The sequence below is a fragment of the Rhinolophus sinicus genome, linkage group LG13 (assembly GCF_036562045.2).
Source record: "Rhinolophus sinicus isolate RSC01 linkage group LG13, ASM3656204v1, whole genome shotgun sequence".
In the NCBI taxonomy this organism is placed as follows: Eukaryota; Metazoa; Chordata; class Mammalia; order Chiroptera; family Rhinolophidae; genus Rhinolophus; species Rhinolophus sinicus.
In genome coordinates this window covers 46,914,442-46,933,922 of record NC_133762.1, presented here as the reverse complement: position 1 = coordinate 46,933,922, position 19,481 = coordinate 46,914,442, and the positions used below count along the sequence as shown (strand labels likewise).

At 42.5% G+C, this 19,481-nt stretch overlaps 1 protein-coding gene across 4 annotated transcripts in view; it reads left to right on the top strand.

Moving 5' to 3' along the window:
- Nucleotides 1–19,481, top strand: part of PAK5 (p21 (RAC1) activated kinase 5) — a 291,163-nt gene that overhangs the window by 180,217 nt on the left and 91,465 nt on the right. For all 4 annotated transcript variants that reach the window (XM_074317514.1, XM_019734919.2, XM_074317515.1 and 1 more), the window contains one exon: nt 9,599–9,813. In XM_074317514.1, the coding sequence (XP_074173615.1) occupies nt 9,610–9,813 (204 nt within the window). In that variant the 5' untranslated portion in view covers nt 9,599–9,609. The remainder of the gene's footprint in view (nt 1–9,598; nt 9,814–19,481) is intronic.

The window sequence follows — 19,481 nt, the reverse complement described above, 5'->3', positions numbered from 1 at the left end:
ATGAGGGGCAAGATGGCCGACTGCTCATTATCGCGACCCCAAGAAGTCGTCTAGCAGTCAAACTTTGATCAACTGTGCATGTGGAATGGTGGTTTAGACATCTGTATGGAAGTAATCAGTTAGAAGGCAGGTAATGATCAGCTACTTACTCGTACGTGTTTTTGTGTAAGGGGTGATGAGGTGGTGGTCAGCGTATCCCACATTCCTTCTGGCCATCCGGCATTCCTTGGCCCTGGGCCCAAGTCCCTATTCTGTCTCAGCACCATTTGGAAACCCAAGTAGTCCCTTGTTGTATTTCCCAAGGGATAGCATCTTCTTTAATCATTTGTGAAAGGCTACTCTAGAAATAATTTCAAAATGGTGGTAGGTAGCCCTCTTTTTACTCTGCTACCCATGAAAATCAATCATTTTCCTGAACATTAACCCAAAGGATAGATTTTTAAACTTTTATTTAAATGTATTCTGATACATGTTAATTTTAACAAGTAGTTGCTTTCAATGATTTTAAAAATATCTTAGAACAGAAATATACCACAAATGGTTTACAAAAAAGTGTAAATCCAGGGGTTCCCTGATCTACCCCATCATAACTCCAAGTTCTGCTTCCCAGAGGCCACCGTCACATTTCTTGAGTTTTGTCCATTTTTCCCAGTTTTTTACATATGGCCAATTTCATAGTTTTTTATATATATAGTTATATTTTATATATATAGTTATATTTTATATATAGTTATATTTTATATATAGTTATATTTTATATATAGTTATATTATATATATAGTTATATTTTATATATAGTTATATTATATATATAATATATTAATTTTAGTCATCTCCATCCTTTTATTTTCTGCTACAGTAAAAAGAATTTAGCTTTATTACATAATCTGCCCACCTGCCCTATTTTCCCAGTATAATTTTTTGATTATAGCAGTAAATGCTCTCTATATTTTGTGATTTTTATCATTGCTTACTTATGAGCCAAAAACTATATTATGATTATGTTTTTTTTCTGTTCCAGTTTTTGGATTTCCCATTTCGGTTGTCTTTCTCTTCTTTTTGTAATGGCGCTTTTATAATAATCCTTTCTATTTGAAAGAGCTTACATCTTGCAAGGTGACATGTATTTTGTTGTTGTTTATCTTCCAGTTACCTGATGCTTTGTGATGTCACACTAGGTTTGGGAGGTGCCCCCCACCCCAACCTAGCCTGCCTGAGCACCCCAGGCTGGTTCCAGCGACATGATTACTGGTTTTGCCTAAAATTCACTTGAAATGAAAGTAATCACATTCTGATGATGAAATAGGACTTTGCAGTCAGATAGTCAAACACAGCTCTTAACAGCCAAATCTGGAGCCAAGTCTAGGATTTCAGCCCATTTCTGCCACTTGTTAACCATGCTACCTTGGGAAATCACATCATTTTACCTCCCTAAGCTTTGTTCCCTACACTTGAAAAATAAAGTTAATACCTCCCAGAGTGGTCAGAATATAAAAGAATGGCTACCACATGTAGCCTAGACAGTCTCCGAATCCAGGAACTACTCCCTTCACGTTAGCTAGTACGTATTGTTATTGCTGATATTGTTTTCAAGGGACTTTTTATTCTTTCTTCTTTAGTTATGCTAACTCTTCCAGCAGCTAGGGAAATCTGGAGTTACTCCCATTTGGAGAGGCGGGCTCTCCATCTCAGAGGGGCTCTCAGGACCATAGTGTGTGCCACATAGCAGAGGCGGGACTGGTATTCGAGGCAGGAAGCATAAAGGAGTGTGTACGAGCCTGTTCTCGGGATATGGACTGCCTGGGCTTGAATCCCACGTCACCTACTTTCTACATGGGTGAATGTGGGCACATTCCTTAACCTCCCTGGGCCTTAGTTTCCTTATCTATACAGTGGGAATAATAATAGTTTTTTATAATGTAAATCCCTGTGAAGGGAGTGAGTGCTCATGTACAGAGTGGTGTCTGGTACACAGTTAGTCCTGTATAAGCATAGTTTAAAAGCATTTTCTGGTCCCTGGCAAGGTGCTGGGCCACCCCCCAAATGGCCTAACTCGAGAGTTACCGTATCTCCATTTTACAGAAGTTCAGAGCTCAGGTGAACTTCTCCTGCTTGCTAGTCCTTCTCTGAATCTCTGCTCACTCTCCCATTTTGTAGACCTGAATTGGGAGATTCCCAATCCAGTAGCTGTTAGACTAGGTATATGCTTAAAGCAGGACAACCTGCTAAGTATGGTCAAGAGCTGGAATGTCCCTGAAAGCAGGTTCAGTGCTAAGATGACAGTGAAGCTATGATGAGAGCATCGTGTTGGAGTCTGGAGACCTGGGTTTCCTTCAGTCTCTTCCAAGACACACCTTCCATGTAAGAACGTGTGATGAATGAGTGAAGTCATTGGTCAAAGCAGTGTTGGTTCTAAGTTTTGCAAGAAATTTCAGAAGCAGGGATTCTGGGGTCTATTTACTGTCTTCCTGTAGGAATTATATCTATACATTAGCATAATAAAGGCTTTGAGAAGTCCCATAAAGAAAATTTATGTAATCCATTGTTTCCCAAATTTATTTGACTAAGAAGTCAATCCCCTTCTTCCCAATTCCCCTTCCATAGAGCTGGGGTTGCCATGAACACACTTTGGTTAGTGCTGAGTCAAACTAGCAAGTGAGTGCTCACATGTGTGTTTAGTAATGAAACAAAGGGATTAGGAAATAGTACATATTAAGTCTTGAAATGTCTGATCTTAAAACCTGTAGCAAATTTTCTGCATTGAACAATGTCTACTAAATGGTTCTGGAAGTAACTTGCTGGAATTCAGGAGCGGAATGATGTATTCCATGCCCTTGGTTTACATGGGTGCTGACCAGCAAGGTCTTCTATTGTACGTGAGGGTGTGTCCTGGCTTCCAGCGGTACCCGCAGTCCTCCAGCCTTACCTACTCAGTCTCAGAAAAAGGGTCTTTCTGGAGAAACATGAGAGAACCCAAGAAACCTCCAGAATCTCATAGTTACCTTACTAGAGCTCATCATTCCCACCCCGCTGTATTTCTAGGGAAGCAGGATTCCCTAAGAAGGGCAGGGGTGGGGTGTCTGATACAGAGTCATGGCCACCACTGATGGAATAGCACTAGACACCATGGAGATTCTCTTTCTGCATTTAGTTGGGTGTGAGCTTCACAGGAACGTTGCTTTAGGATTTGTAACTTTTTAATTTTCCTTTTAAGTTGCTTCCTCTATAAATCTACCTCAAACTTATTAGAATGTAGAACTGCATTTATTACCATTTATGTTACAGTTGTATAGTGTCACAGGATACAACATAGGTAGATTAGTTCAACTGTGGGTTTCCTCTCCACACTGTCTTATTGAAGAACAGTATTAATTCATTGACATATATGTTTTTTTATACTCTCACTTGAATGGCATAGTAACCACTTGGAAATTTGCAATCAGGAAGGGAATAGTAAGTCATTTCTATTCTAGTTCTAAAAATATTTGGCCTAGTATTTTCAGTGCTTGTTCAGGTATGAATACATGCAAAGGATTTCTTCTTAAATGATTTTTCTAAAATAATTTCTACCTTGTTTTTTCTTAAATGGTCATAAAGTTCATTAAAATGTCAAGTGGACTCTGTTAACACATGACTAAATTATATTTTCAAATATGTTTTTATTTTCCCTAAGTAATACTGAAAGGTGGTATATAGGCTCGTTCTAACCATCGGACCCGTACTAGGGCATCTGCTTCATCATTACCTGGGGACACACTAAGGGGGAGTGACCTGTGACATGCATTAGGGTCACCTCCTTTCTCTGCCCTAGTTCCAAGAGGTCCTGCCACATGGCTTGACCCCACAATGGATGGTGTCCTACCAACCAGTTTTGGTGTTTCCATGTCGGGAGCCACAACATTAGGCCCCAAAACACCGCCCAGCTGTCAGTACAAATAACTAGGGGCCCGGGCTTGTGGCTGATTACCATCCACACAGCCCACTGGCTACTGTGGCCTGTCCCAGTATCAAACCAAACGGTGTCTGTTTTGGGCTGCACACCGATAGCCGTCCAAATGGTTGCAGCTCCTCGGCTAGAACCATCAGTAAACCAGGCATCCTCAGGTACTGGGGCCTGTCCTTCTCTGTAGGGCGAGGGCTCCAAGTCCTCCCCTCTAGGCAGAGTGCTCGGCCCAGCCTGGGCTACAAGCTCCACAGGCCCCAGGACCTATTGTAGTTCTGTGCTCAATGGACTTGAACGAAGGGTGCTATGTTGCTCCAAGTAGGCACCCCACTTGGCGAGGGTGGTGGTCTGTGCCACCCTCATTTTGGGTCCCTGGGTCCACGTATGGACCCACCCCTGAAGGGGATAGGTTGCTCGAACCAACACCTGTGCCATCCCTGTGATGGCTTCTGTGGCTACTAGGGCTGCGTACACAGCAGCCAGCTGTTTCTCTATTAGAGAGTAGCGGATTTCTGCTCCTTTCCACAATTGGGACCAAAATCCCACTGGCAACCGGAGACGCTCCTGCCATTGCCAGAGGCCCCATCCGTACCCCTCTTGGGTTACGTGAACATCAAGTTCAAATGGGCGGCCGGGGTCCACTACTTGCAGAGCTTGTGCCTGCTGCACTGCCCGTTTTGTGGCAACGAAGGCTTGCTCTATAGCCTCAGTCCAATCCCATGAGGCCCCCTTTTTTATCATATTGTACAAGGGCCTTGCCATTTGTGCTAAATGGGGTACAAATGCCCGCCAATATCCTAGCAGACCCAAATACGTCTGCAGTTGAGAGACCTTGGTCGGCCGGGGAAAGGCTTGTATCTTATCAATGATTGCCTCAGGTATAACCTTTGTCTTACCCAACCACACAACACCCAAAAACTTGACGGATAAGCCAGGGCCTTGGACCTTTTCCTTGTTCACCGCCCAGCCACGTGACTTCAGGTGGCGGAGAAGAGAGGGAGCTGCTTGCTCTAAATCAGAAAGAGAATCTGAGGTTAACAGAATGTCATCAACATAATGAAACAAGGCCACAGAGGATGGGTGATCCCACTGTGCCAAATCCTGGGCCACAAGCCCGTGGCAGATAGTGGGACTGTGCAAGTATCCTTGCAGAAGGACTTGAAAAGTCCACTGCCGCCCATCCCAAGTAAAAGCAAACTGCTCTTGACACTCGGGTGCAATGTCAATGGAGAAAAAAGCATTGGCCAAGTCTACTACATAGTGATATGTCCCCAGGCGGACAGTCAGACGATCCATTAAATCATGAATTGAAGGCACTGCAGCGTGCAAGGGTGGCGTCACCTTATTTAACTCCCTATAGTCCACAGTCATTCGCCAGGTCCCATCTGGCTTCTTGACAGGCCATACTGGGGAGTTAAAGGGACTGTGCGTTGGCCTCACAATATGTGCCTTCTCCAATTCCAATATTGTACGACCAATCTCCTCCTGTCCTCCTGACAGGCGGTACTGTCTCACTGTAACCACGCGCCAGGGCTGTGGCAACACTTGAGGAGGGTGGTGAGCATGCCCGCGTGTCACCACTTTCACCACCTGGATCCGGAGACGGAACTCTCCTACCGACGTCTGTAAGCTGAGGCCATGTAGCACGTCCACCCCTAGAATATATTCCGGAACGGGGGAGACATAAACCTTGTAGGTACGAGGAGGGAGCCTTCCTATACCCAGTGGTAAGGAAACGGCTTTCACAGTCACAGTTTTTCCCCCGTAGCCATCAATGCAGATTGCTGGTCCGGGGAACAGTTCTGGATTCCCATAAACAAGACTGCAGTCTGTGCCAGTGTCACCTAGGGCCAAAACCCTCTGCACATTAGAAGGGACCAATGTATGGACAGTTCCACGTGGGGCCTCCAGTCCCTGCTCGTCCCCTCTGATCGGGTACCTTGGCCCCACCCCTAATCAAGCTGAAAGGAGTCAGCCTCAAGCGGCCACCTGAAGTCCTGGAGGGACACGGGTCACACTTTCCCAGACTTCTCCTTTAGGCTTCACTGGAATTCCTGTACCTGACGCAGAATTCCAACAAGAGTGCATTGGGTTGTTGGTCTATTTTTTCCCGATCAACCCCTGCTGCCATGAGATCACGCCACATCTGCACGTGTGTTACTCTCTGAGGCCCACGACCTTGCCCCCTTACTTTTGATTTGGGCTTCCAGGTCTCGACTTCTCGGACCTCCTGTCTTAACTTCCTTTGCCGCCAGCTTTCAACATCCCTTAGGGTGGCCATGACAATTGTAACTTCATGCCCCCACATAGGTCATAAGAATGGCAACCAAGGATCCAAAGGCACCTGCAGGGGCAGTATCCAAAACCAGATCTCTCATACTGATTATAAAATGCTGGTGTTCTGGCCCCCACATATTAGGGTTGAACATAGCATGTCTCATACCCATTTCACGGATGATTTGCGTAAGTTCCGTATACGATTGCTATTGACTCAGTGTCTGGCAGCTCGCCAGCCTGTCCCCATGCTGTGCGTACCGCAGCAGTGAGCCACTCCATTAGAGAATGGTTGCCCTGGTCTTGGGCCAACCTATGGCAGTTCTGTAACCTTTGTCTCAGGAACGGATGCACTGTCACGAAGTCTAGCTTTTCCATCTCGCCTGGGGAGCAGAGAATGTTGTCTGCTCCCTCATCCCATAAACGTAACAGCCAAGCTGAGACTGGCTCTCCAGGGCTCTGTCTGTACCACCTCCCCAGCTCCTGCAACTCAGTGGCAGTGTAAGGGGTGTAGGTTGTGAACTTTGTCACAGCTGGGTTGTCGGCAGCAACACCCCCGGGGCCCAAAGGTTGCTCATGTTTTACCCTTTGCTTCAAGATTGGCCAGGCTTGGAGTTTGGGAGCTACATTGTCTCCACTCACAGGCGTTGGGAGCTACTTTGTATCCACTCCCAACGTCCGACTCTGCCTCAGAGTCTCCACTGTGGGGCTCATGCTCTAACAGGCAGACCAGAGCTTCTAGCACCTCCCACCAGGACACCTGGTCCTGCACCTGGGCTAGTCCAGCAAGCACTTCCTCTGAGTTATGATGCAACACGTTGAGAACCTCCATCAACTGTTGGTCCTGAGCTTCCAGCGCCTCCCCCCTGGACTGCTGGTCCGGCACCTGGGCTATTTCATTAAGCACATCTTCCATGTTACGACACAATGTGATGAGGAACATCCAGCCCACACAGCTGGCTGTACCCTTCGCCTCCTCCGGCAACCGCTCAGCCAGAGCCTGCTCCACACTGGCCAGAGAGCCATCCATGTCCTCCCACCCCTCCTTGAGGGTCCAACTCTGAGAACAGTGGCTACCGGACACCACACACTGTGTGGGGGCCACCTGTCCTCCTGCCCAGAGTCAAACGCCGTTTCTACCTGGCTGGAATCCTGCTCGCCGAGCCAGGCATCCGATTGGGTGGGGGCCTCAGTGCAGGATGTCTGCAACCCTCGGAGCCTACAGCAGCAGCAGATTACCAAAAGGAAGGTGATGCCTTCTATGGCCAAGAGGGTGGTGTGCCATCTGGAGGCTCGAGTTTCCCAGGCAGACCACGCCTCCCGTTCCTGGTACTGTTCTTCATGGGCTTCCTGAAACTGAGCTTTCATATGTGTAAAACTGCTCCATTACGTTATGGATAGTTTCGGCCAACACCAAACCCTGCTTGCTGCACCATGTGTCATGCAGGGTCTCATGCGGGGTCTCAGCTCCTGCTCCCCACATAAGAATGCAGGATATGGTGAGGCCAAAAAGGAACACCCACGGAGCCATAGATAGGGGAGTCATACCACTATATTCTCGCTGGTGGCCGGGCAAGACACACAAAGTAGGAGCCACATGATCTGCAATCCGCAGACCACTTCTCTGCCTGCCAACCAACCAACCAAACAACCAACCAACCTCCCTCCAGCTGAGGCAGTCGGTCGCCGGTCGTCAGTAGGCTGCTCATAGCAGCTCACAGCAGTTCTCACTAGCCGCTCACGCTGGCCACTGGTCGCTCATGGCAGCACACAGTAGCCCATGGCAGCACACAGCAGCCCACACCAACCTCCAGCTGCCCCGGGCAGCCCAGCTCCAGGGAGAGCTGTAGTTCACAATCTTAGCTGTAGAGGGCGCAGCTCACTGGCCCATGTGGGAATCGAACCAGCGACCTCCGCATTAGGAGCACAGTTCTCCAACCACCTGAGCCACCAGGTTGGCCCCATAAAATATTTCTTGACCACTATTATATGCCAGCCACTGGCAAACTGTAATAAACCAGCAGGAACTATCTCTTCTGTCATGGATCTTACATTTTAGTAGGGAAAATAGACACCAGGCACACTGTTACACATAATTAATTGACAGCAAGTGGATACATGCTGTGAAGAATATGGATATAGACCTGGAGGAGAATATAACCCACCTATTCAAGTCTCAGGGCTAAGATAAGGCAACATTGAAGCCAAAACATCTTTTATAACTCCCACAACAGTGTTGTGAGGATTCCCCACATGATCATGATTGCCTTGCTCACAATGAATCAGAGAAGGAAAAGCAATTACTCAAGATCACAGCAAATAGGTGATCTGTCTGGGAGTCAAACCCAGGTTACCTTACATGTTTTCAATACCATAAAGTACACTGTGTCTATTTTATGTATTTTCTAGAGGTATCCTGATCACAGAATATTTTAACTAGGTAAACTACGTTGTTTCAAATAGGTAAAATACATTGTACAAAGTTCTAAATATAATAGATATTGAAAAGTGGGTCGTCCTCCCTGCCTTGTCCCCCCCAACCCCACTCCCAGTTCCCTGCAGGCTACGCCAGTCAAGTTTTCTGTATATTTGTCCAGAGGCATATTTAATACTTGCAGCTCCTACTTTGTGCCAGGTGCTTTTCAAAGTGTTTTACAAATGTTTACTTGTTTAATCCTAATAATAATTTTATGTGTGACTATAATTATTAACCCCATTTCTCATGTACACACATATTTTTCCACACAAATGTTTTAGATTTTAAGTACACACCAAACTTTCAGATGCTTCTCCCTGTGTCAGCTTTTGTTTTGATAATACCACATAACAAGCAAGTCCAAAATCTCAGTGACATAATCATTTATAAACATTTATTTTTTATTCATGAGTCGACTATGGTTTAGTTGTGGCTGAGTTGGGCTTGGCTCCAGACTGGAGGTCGGAGTTGTGTCTGCTTCATGCAACTCTCCTTCCAGGACCTAGGCTGAAGGAGCATCATGAACCAGAGACATCTTCATGGCAGGTCGCAGGAACATAAGAGGGAGAGTAGAAACACCCAACACCTCTGAAAAAACCTCTACCCTAACTGGCACATTCTCTCTTCATTCACAGTTCTTTGGTCAGTCAGGTAATATGGCCAAGTCCAAAATCAATGGGGCAGGGAACTATACTTCACACAGCAATTGCAAGGAAAGGACAAAAATTTGAATAAAGTTATCTAATCTACACACCCTAAAAAATCTACCTTTCATCTTTTGCAGCAAATATATATATATATAGGAACACCTGAAAAGATGTAACTATAAATGAATTAATAATTTTCCTGTGGTCTTCTGCTGGCAGGATATAAACAGCTGCCTCTTTTCTGTTTGCATTTCCCAGGTTTTTCCATCATGTTTGGAAAGAAAAAGAAAAAGATTGAAATATCTGGCCCATCCAACTTTGAGCACAGGGTTCATACCGGGTTTGATCCACAAGAACAGAAATTCACTGGCCTGCCCCAGCAGTGGCACAGCTTGTTAGCAGACACTGCCAACAGGCCGAAGCCCATGGTGGACCCTTCGTGCATCACACCCATCCAGCTGGCTCCCATGAAGGTATGGTGAGGATTCAGTCTTTAAATTGGCTGAAAAAGCATGTTCTCAGAGTTTGATGGAGTATATCTTCTTTGCGGGCAAACTAGAAAAGGTCTAAACCTTGTATTTGTTTTTAAATACCCACACATTAGCCACAATTATCCTTCAATGATGGGAATGCTCACCACTTCTTGTAAATTGCAGCACATGGAGAGGAACCTCAGCTTTTAGATGTGAGATCATTTTAAAATCAGACACATAAAATGCAATCACAAAGTAGGAAATTTTTATTTCACTTTACGTGGTATTTGCTAGTCTTTATACTGAAGAAGGTTATCTCCCCTTTCTGGTAAATATTGGCAATAACTTTTTGTTAAAACATTATATTAGATAACCTTTTGTTGTTTTGCATTTGCCCTCAGAATGTTTAAACTTTTATGTAAAATTTAATATTAAGATATTTTAATAACAAATGATTTATATATGCATATACACACATGCATATATACATATACATGTTTTACATATGTAAGCATATATATGTATAGAAGTATGCATACATATGTATTCAAATTTGTCTTTATAGTCTAAGAGACTATTTCAAATAAAAGTAAATAATTTGAGTACTAGAATAGGATATAATTACCTTAAACAAATGGCTAGTAGATACTTGGCAAGAAACATTCATGAAAATAATTGCATTAAAGCAGAAATCAGACCCAATAAATTTCAGATACATTAATTTACTACAAAGAAAATCCAGCCATTGCAGGTTTCTTCTACACCACAGAATAAGAATTCCATAAACGATCAAGTAATTGCCCCAAAGCTCCCTGTGGTACTTAAACATTGTTGAAGTTTATCGTCACATTATCGAATAGATCAGACTCTAGTCTGTACTCATAGCTCTTGCTCATTATATTAGTAGACATGAGTACTTTATTCTATGTTAACAAGAATGTTCACTATATTGTATTTAAATGATAGGCAAAACAAAAGTAGATGCATTTTTTTAAAGGATGCAAAGAAGAAGGTAGCTGATAAATTGTGGGAAATGCTTATAAGATTTCATCTGAGCTGACTACATTAGAATTGCAATTCCATCATTCATGCACAGTCTTGGTCATTCTATTCTGGTATTGAACTTGTGATACTGTTCTATCTAAAGCTCAATACAGACTCTTCTAATCCCGCATCTTGTGAATTTGATGTTTTGATAGGATTTTCTAACCTTTCAGGCCAGCTAAAATGTAAAATACTCAAAAGATGGATATTTGAGAAGATAAATCTTTAGGGGGAAAAAGAAGCTCCTATTTTAAATAGGTATTATTGATATTTAACAGAAACTGACCAGTTAACCAACCAATATTAGGCAGTATCCTACCATTAAACATAATGTTTTTCCCGAAGACACGGCTAATGCTTAATGACCAAATAATAAGGAAGACTACATCTAAAAAGAAGTTGGGATTGGAAAGAATATCCTTTTTGGTTTTATTATTTTCCTCATACCCGGGTTTTTATAAAACCTGGAAAATGGAATAGGCAGTGTGCCCAGAAAAGTCCTCAGCTATTGATCATCGTGGTGAAGGAAAAATACCCAAAGGAAATGAGGGCTTATTGTCTTACTCTTGTCTTACTCCTAATTATCATTTGATGAGCATTCTAGAAGGAGACTGTAGAACATTCTAGCGTCTTAGTGTAACATCCTAGCTAAAGGCCCAGAACTGTGTGTTCTCTTGTTACAGTGTGTTTATTTTAGGACAGAGTGTTATTTACTTCACCATGGCTTTTGCAGTTGTCCAGGTCCTAGCAGGTACCAGCTGGGAGGGAAGGAAGAAGCTCCCCTCTCAGTGATAATCTACCATGTTCAGTGGACATAGGACTTAAGAGAACCCCTAGCTCATTTCGTCCATCGCCTGGATAGGCTGGTTCATTATCCTCTATGACAAAATGTATCAGCCCCGTTAAGAGTTGGAGCGAGTTCTCCTAAGTGCTGAACTCCTGAGCCCCTGATTCTCTTACTTCTTGGCTTTCTAGCCCTGATGCCATATGTGTGAGTGATACAGGTTAGCTAGCATGTCCCTAGGTAGACAGGGAGGTCCCTGGTGGAATAAACAAGACAGCCCTATCCTACAACTCCAGGTTTTGAAATCACTCCTTCCGCTGCAGGACATAATGTAGCAAGGCCTTGAGATTAATCATAAAATTCCTTTTGGCCTGACAAATGGAGCAGATCTGATAGATAAAAGTGGGTTATTTTGCTAATTCCTTTAGGTTGGGCAAGCAGAACAAAGCTGGTAGACAAATTTCATTAGAAGGCGCCAGTTCCCTTCTTCAAACAGTTCCCTTTTTCAGACAGCTCCCCTTCCCGAAACAGGCAAGGGAAGGTATAAAAGTAAGAGCTTTTGCCTCAGTCACGGGGCACCCCCATTCAGGACCCCCTCCCACTTGGGAGCTCTGACTCATTGCTTTCAATAAACTATCCCCTTTTTAAAACTCTTTGCCTATCCTGGGTCCGTGTGTCCATTCTTCAGTCTCACGACACACGATCCCAGAAACTTCCAGCAGATCCAACATCATCTACATCATTTGGGGACTCACAGGAAAATATTCTTCCATCATGAGCATCCAGTCTGAAATGAAAATGTTTGTTATAGACACTTAAATGCCAACTGGGGGGTGACTGGAAAATACATCTCAATTATAGATTCAGGCCTGGATTTCTGCGAATGAGACTTCAGGCACAGTACTGACTATAAGAAAAAAACCAAACGAAAACAGACAAGAAATGACAAAACAATAGTCAGAGAGGGTAACTTTTCCCTGGAAAGAGTAGAGTTAATCAAATGCTTTGAACTGAAAAACACCCAAGAAATCTATACCTCATACTCTCACCAAACTCCTTTAGATTAAATCCTCTCTCTCCCCAACTCCTCTGAGTGCAGTTAGCACTGCTGGCAGCTATTGGACAATACTGGTGGTCCGAAGAATCCTGCTGGTTCTACCAGCCTCTTAGAAAAAGGAAAGTAAAAAGTTCAAGGGGTCAAGTATATCATGTGGTTTGGATGACCCTACTATTTGGAAATGCCTTCACTGGAGAGATCTTCCAAGTTACTTGAGAACAACATATTATAAGCCATGCAGAATATATCTCAGGAGTCAGAACAACCCTTCAAATAAGAAGCTATGAATGAACTGATAGAAAGGAGTGAATAGATAAGCATTGTGCAGAATTAAAGCCATTTTAGCAGTTACTTAAGTAGAACCAACAATTCTAATTTGGTCAAGTTGTTCTTTAAAGGGGTCAAAGAAAAATGAGACAAGAGATTACACGGTAAAAGCAGTAAATGAAGAATTCTACAGTGCCTTATGTTTTGGCCAAGTACCAGTTTTTCTGTATTTATCAATGAGCTTCGTTCTGTCAGGCTGGTTCTGAATGGAAATTCACCATTGCAACCAACGTTCTCTTCTCTGATTGATTAGGATTTCAGTTGTTCCTACTCAGAAGCTTCATGTCATATTTACCAGGACACACCTCTTCTAAGTTGACTTATTTAGATCAGTGTTTCTTAAACTACAGTTCCTCAGAATCACTTGGAGGACTTGATAAAACACAGACTAAATGCATCCCTAGCGTTTCTAATTCATTAGGACTAGGAAGGAGCCCAAGAATTTGCATTTCTAATAAGTTTCCAGGTGATGCTGATGCTTCTGGTCCAGGGACCCCACTTTGAGAATCTTGATTTAGGTAGTTATAAAGGAATTTATCCACATAATGTATGGTCGACATAAGTTTACACTGGCCAAGATTTCCAAAATTTCAGAAATTTAACCAGAAGCCACAGGTTGACTTGGACTTGCATCAAAAGTTAAAGTTCCTGTACCCAAGCCAATGGCAGGTAAGCAAACTGAGATAACATGAGCACCCAAAGGTGCGGGTAGAAGCTCTTTAAAAAAATAGAGAGGATAATATTAAAAAAACTTTGTAGCTTCTACCTAAAGTGAACAAATAGCGTATCTTAATATTTGCTTCAGATTTGTTTTTCATTTTCAAACAGAACTATAGAAATAATATTAAATACTATTATTTTGCATATTTAAATTGTATTAAAGGATGCCATCTAAATTTCATTAAAAGCATATTCTTTTTTATTTAACAAAAATTGTTTTGAGATAAATTCATATTGATATGTAGAAAATGTATTTATTAAAAAATTAATTTTTATAGTTTTTGCACAAGGTCACAGAGCAAGTTAATGTCAGGTGTCAGATGTGGTTTCTGTGTATAGGGATGCTTCTCATTCAAACTTTAGAAAGCATAGAGTTACCATGTTTCCCCGAAAATAATACCTAGCCGGACCATCAGCTCTAATGTGTCTTTTGGAGCAAAAATTAATATAAGACCACGTATTATATTATATTACATTATATTACATTACATTACATTATATGACATGACATGCCATTATATTATATTATAAAGACCAGGTCTTATATTGTAGTAAAATAAGACCGGGTCTTATATTAATTTTTGCTGCAAAAAACGTTTTAGAGCTGATTGTCCAGCTAGGTCTTATTTTTGGGGAAACACAGTAGTCCATGAATGAGCACTCACTTGAGAATTTGATGGGAATATCATTTAAATGCCTACCTCCTTACAATTTCTTATCATTACTGCCATGTAACTTTATTTCCTAGTTGTAGAGTACTCAGAGCCCTTTCCTTAGTCTCTCATGATGCATTTAATACACACAGTCTTCTCAAGTGAAGTAGGCAGAATATTTAAACAAGAAATGTCAATGAAAATGTGCACTAAGAAACAGATAAGTAAACGTTCAAACATGTGCTGCTCACTCTTTTACCAGGATGGCCTTCCTCCGCCCTGAGCTGATAATATCTGAGGTCCAACAGCAAACCCTCAGATCACAAGCTTCTCTCCAAACTTCTGTTGGTTTCCAATTGAGTGGCCTGCTCTGAACTCCTGACAGCTGAACTTGTCAAATGAGGATGGTTGTACTTTGATAATTGGAAAATTCTATATAAAGGGAGATGATATTCTCAGGAATGGCTGGTTTGCCCCAACTCTTCTCTCCTGGCAGGGGTGACCTAACGGAAAATAATGCCTCTAAATCAAAAGAAAAAGCATGTGGCTCTCTGTGACTCCCACACATGCTTGGAATTTGAAAGATTTAATTTTATCTCTCATTTAGCATCTTAGAGAAATTGGGGCACTGAGATGGCAACTGTAGGCTTCTTCGGGGGCATTGTGAAATTCTGTAGTTTTCATCATTTTGTCATGTAATATTAAATATAAGCATTATATTGTTGGCTCTATTTAGACTTGTGCAAAATCAGTTTATCAATACTTTGATCATTTCCAAGCAGCACTGACAATCCAACATGTTGGAAGCTACTGCCATTACCTGTAAGGTTAAAATTTCAATGAAAATAGCTGTGCCCAAGAAGGTACTTAGTCTAAGAATTTGCCATCATCACTCAATCCACCACTTGTTGAGAATCTTTATATTAGTTTCCTATTTCTGCATAACAAATTACCACAAACATAATGACTTAAAAGAACACACATTATTACCTCATAGTTTCTGTGTGTCTGGTGTCTAGGCATGGCTTAACTGGGTCCTGTACTCAAGGGTTCACAAGACTGCTTGCTGTCAGCTGGGCTTCACTGCCATCTGGAGGCTTGACTAGGGAAGAATCCACTTCCAAGCTTGTTTAGGTTGTTGGCCGAATTCATTTCTTTGCTGTGAAACTCATGGCAGTTTGCTTCTTAGAGACCAGCAAGAGAGTGAGAGCTAATCTGCTTGGAGTCTTACGTATTTGTCATAACAGAGTCACAAAGTGATATCCCAGCACTGATGCCGTATCATGTAAAACATTACCATAGGAGTGACATCTTATTACCTTTGCCATTTTCTGTTGATTAGAAGGCTGCCACCAAGACCTGCCCTCACTCGTAGAGAGGCGATTACACAAAGCCCTGAGCACCCGGAGGTGGAAATCACTGGGGGAGGGGGAGTCCCTAGGGCCTGTCCATTCTGTTCTCCATTGTCCCTCCTGTCGAGGTTGCTCATGGGCTGTGAAAGAATTCATAAGGCACAAAGCAATAGAAGTTAGAAAGTTTATTTAAGAAGAGAAACACATGCAGAGGCGTTGCCAGGGGCAGAGTCTAGGGTAGACAGCTGATGCGAACTTTAGGTTAGCTTTTCTTATATAGGAAAGTAGGTAATTTTCTTACAGCAGAGGATGTGATGTACAAACTCAGGCCATTTGACATACTTGTAAGACTGAGGTCATTAGATTGACATGCGCAGGTTATAAAACTGGTTTCTTTCTGCACATGTCCTTACCCAAAACACATACAGAAAAACCCATGGGGGAGAAAAGCCATAATGTTCATTTGATTATAATTGTATTATAATGAGGCCAGAGGTCACGCTAAGAGCAGGCTCTAGCAATCTGTGCAGGTACCCAAAACTGGACAATTCTGGTTGGGATCTTATCTCCTTTTTCTAGGGGTGTTTCAACAGAAACATTTATCTCTAGGGGCTGGGCTTAGGCAGTCCCTGGGGAGTGAATGCAGGCCTGGGTTGTCCCTGGGCCAGTGCAAAGTACTGATCAAATCACCATCTGCTAGCCCCCTCGGGCTCACTTTTTGTTAACTCTTTTCCTACCTCATCATTCCCCTATCTCTGATCAGCAATGAAAACTCTTTGGGAAACAGATGGAGGTCAGTCTTCTGTAACTGCTTCAGGCTGGGTAGGGGCAGAGAGCTGTCCCTACCTATGATTGCCTGTCAGGAATGATGGAACGACCGGCACCAGAAAATCCAGGCAGTCTTGTCTATGGACTGAACTGAATTAGGGACTCCATGCTGGAAGTTCCAACCTGGAGGGCTGAAAGTAGTTACAGAGTCACTTGCAGGGATGGGCTGGAAGCCTTGCATAAGAGCCGCCTGCAGCTTACTAGACTGGATTCTAGAAGAGACAAACTTAACTGGAAGGTTAAAGAGGCATGGTCCAAATAGAAGTAACCTAAGAAAAATAAGGAGAGGAACTAGTAAAGGTGAGAGAAGGGCCTATAACTAGGATCCCCAAGAGTGAGAAGGGGAACCCAGCTGGGGCACAAGTAAAGACAAGAACGAGAGCTCTTAAGAGAGAGGTAATAAAGAGCAGCTCCAGGAACCTGGGGTTAATTATCAGTACTTATCAGTCTTGGGAGATTGACTTGCTTGTCTGTTTGAAGAGAAGCTTAAGGTCTTCATCTGGCGCAGGAATAGGAGCAGTAGTCTTCCTTCTGGGGGAGTCCTGCAGAGACTTAAATGAAAGAGGTTTGATTGGAGGGAAGGGGACCCAGCTACTGACTCTCTGCAGCCCAACAGCATTTGGGGTGCTCAGAACTGCATAAGGTCCCTTCTATTTAGAAGTTAACTGGGCTGTTAGGGACCCTCCCCCTTCCTCTAGGCTTCTAACAATACTTGGTTCCCTGGCTTTATGGGGCTGCAATATGTAGAGGGGTCAGCCTGGGGGAAGTGCCAGTCCCCATATTTCCTGAGGGCCTGCTGAACCTCTCCCAAGTTAATAACATAGAAATAGCAGAATTGAGGGCAGAGTCTACAAGTAGATTAGATGTAGGAAGAGGCCCCCTGTAGAGCATTTCATAAGGACTAAGTTGTAAGGGCTCTTTTGGGAACAGCACAATAACAAAGTGAAGCAATGCGCAGTAACTGGGGTCAGGGCTCAGAGGTTTGACAACGCTTTCCCAGAGTTCTTTTTAAAGTCTCATTTGCTCGTTTTATATTTCCTCTAAGGTACAGGCCAATGGTAAGGAACAGGCTGAGTATGAACCCAAATCTAGGGACTCTATTTATCCCTACAATAGAGCATGTTCCAGAGAAAATAGGTCTAGAATGAGCAGTTGAGACAGAATAAATGGCTCTAATATTAATCAGGAAATTAACAGTCTTTCCTGCCATGTCAAAGGTTACTTGCAGTTCTACCCTTGTGATGAGAATGGCCTCTTTCTTCTGGGGATCCACTAGGAACCTCAGGCCCCTCAGTCGATCACAGCCACCGTGAGGAGAAAGTTGGTCCCTGCTCCCTTCAGAGCAGGGGACAACCACTCCTCCAGTGCCCTTTTAGTTTGCACAGGGGGCACAGCTGCTTTGAAGGACTAGGATACTCCTTACTCCAGGGTCTGGGTTTCCACATACGAAGCAGACTCCTTTACCTGGTGTTCCTCTTCTGAGATTGTCAGAGTGGCCCTGAGGTGCCTTTGGCCTTGGCCTGCCTAAAACTGCAGCCAAAAGTCTGGCCTGTCTCTGGTTTCATCTCTGGTCTCTCTGCTCCTTTCTTTCTTCGTTTTCCCTGTCTTAGTCATTAAAGACATTTAAACGAATTCTCTGGCCTTCTCCAAGATCTGAGCCTTCTTATCCAGATGTAACATTAAGTTAGAATTACTATAACGCTGTGCCAGGTTAGGGAAAATATTAAGCCAAGCTTCCTTCTACTGGCCTACATCTGAACCCAAGGAGGGCACATGAGCTCTAGTAATCCTAGAATACAGAAGCTTATGTAATTATTAGCAAAACTTAGTTCTTAGATTTAGCTCTCTTAAGTAACCAAAGACCCGGTTAAGACAATACAAAACAGAAAATTATTGATGATACGCAATCTTTGCTTTTTAGGCAGAAAACTTTTTCATAATATCAACAGCAGACCAATAGTCTAACAAACTTTGTCTTACTTACCAGAGAGAGAAAACTTAACTCAAATTTTGCACCAGCTTACTTTTGATATTTAAATTTACTTAATGCATTGCATTTAGCTTAACCGTATATAAAAATTCTCTCAAGATTTTTCTTCACAAACCTACAACTTTCCCAGTCCCTCTTAGTTTGTCTTCTCTCACTCATTCAGAAATAACCATCCTTAGGACAAATTACTTTCTTGCACTGCCTTCAAAAATGTATTTCCATATTTTATACCTTCCTTGAAAACACACATCATTTCCTTTCATATTAATTAGAATCTGTAACCTTCAGAACCTTTTTACTGACAACTAAAAGAAACCAATTAGCATTTCCATTGACAAATCCAGGAACATACTTTGCAACCTTGAAAAGCATAGGCTTTTGTAATAAAATATAAGATATATTTCTTAACAGACCTTTATTTTTTAGCGTTCCTGTGACAAGAAGCCAGAGATAGATTAACTCAGACTACCGTGTTTCCCCAAAAATAAGACCTAGCTGGGCAATCAGCTGTAATGCATCTTTTGGAGCAAAAATTAATATAAGATCTGGTCTTATTTTACTATAACACCAGGTATAATATAATATAATACTGGGTAATATAATATAATACCAGGTTTTATATTAATTTTTTGCTCCAAAAGATGCATTAGAGCTGATGGTCCGGCTAGGTCTTATTTTCAGGGAAATGTGGTATGTAATAATTAACATTTCAGTATTTCATTATTTTGAAATACCTAAGTTATTCAATAATTTTTATAATTTAACATAAATTAGCAAAACTAACATCTTAAGTTACCAACAAATGCTGGGAAATTATATCCAAGCATCCATATCATAGAATTATTACTGAAAAGTTTCATGTAAAACCTTACTTTAGTTATTTCTTATTAGTTCTTAACTCTATGAGATTTTA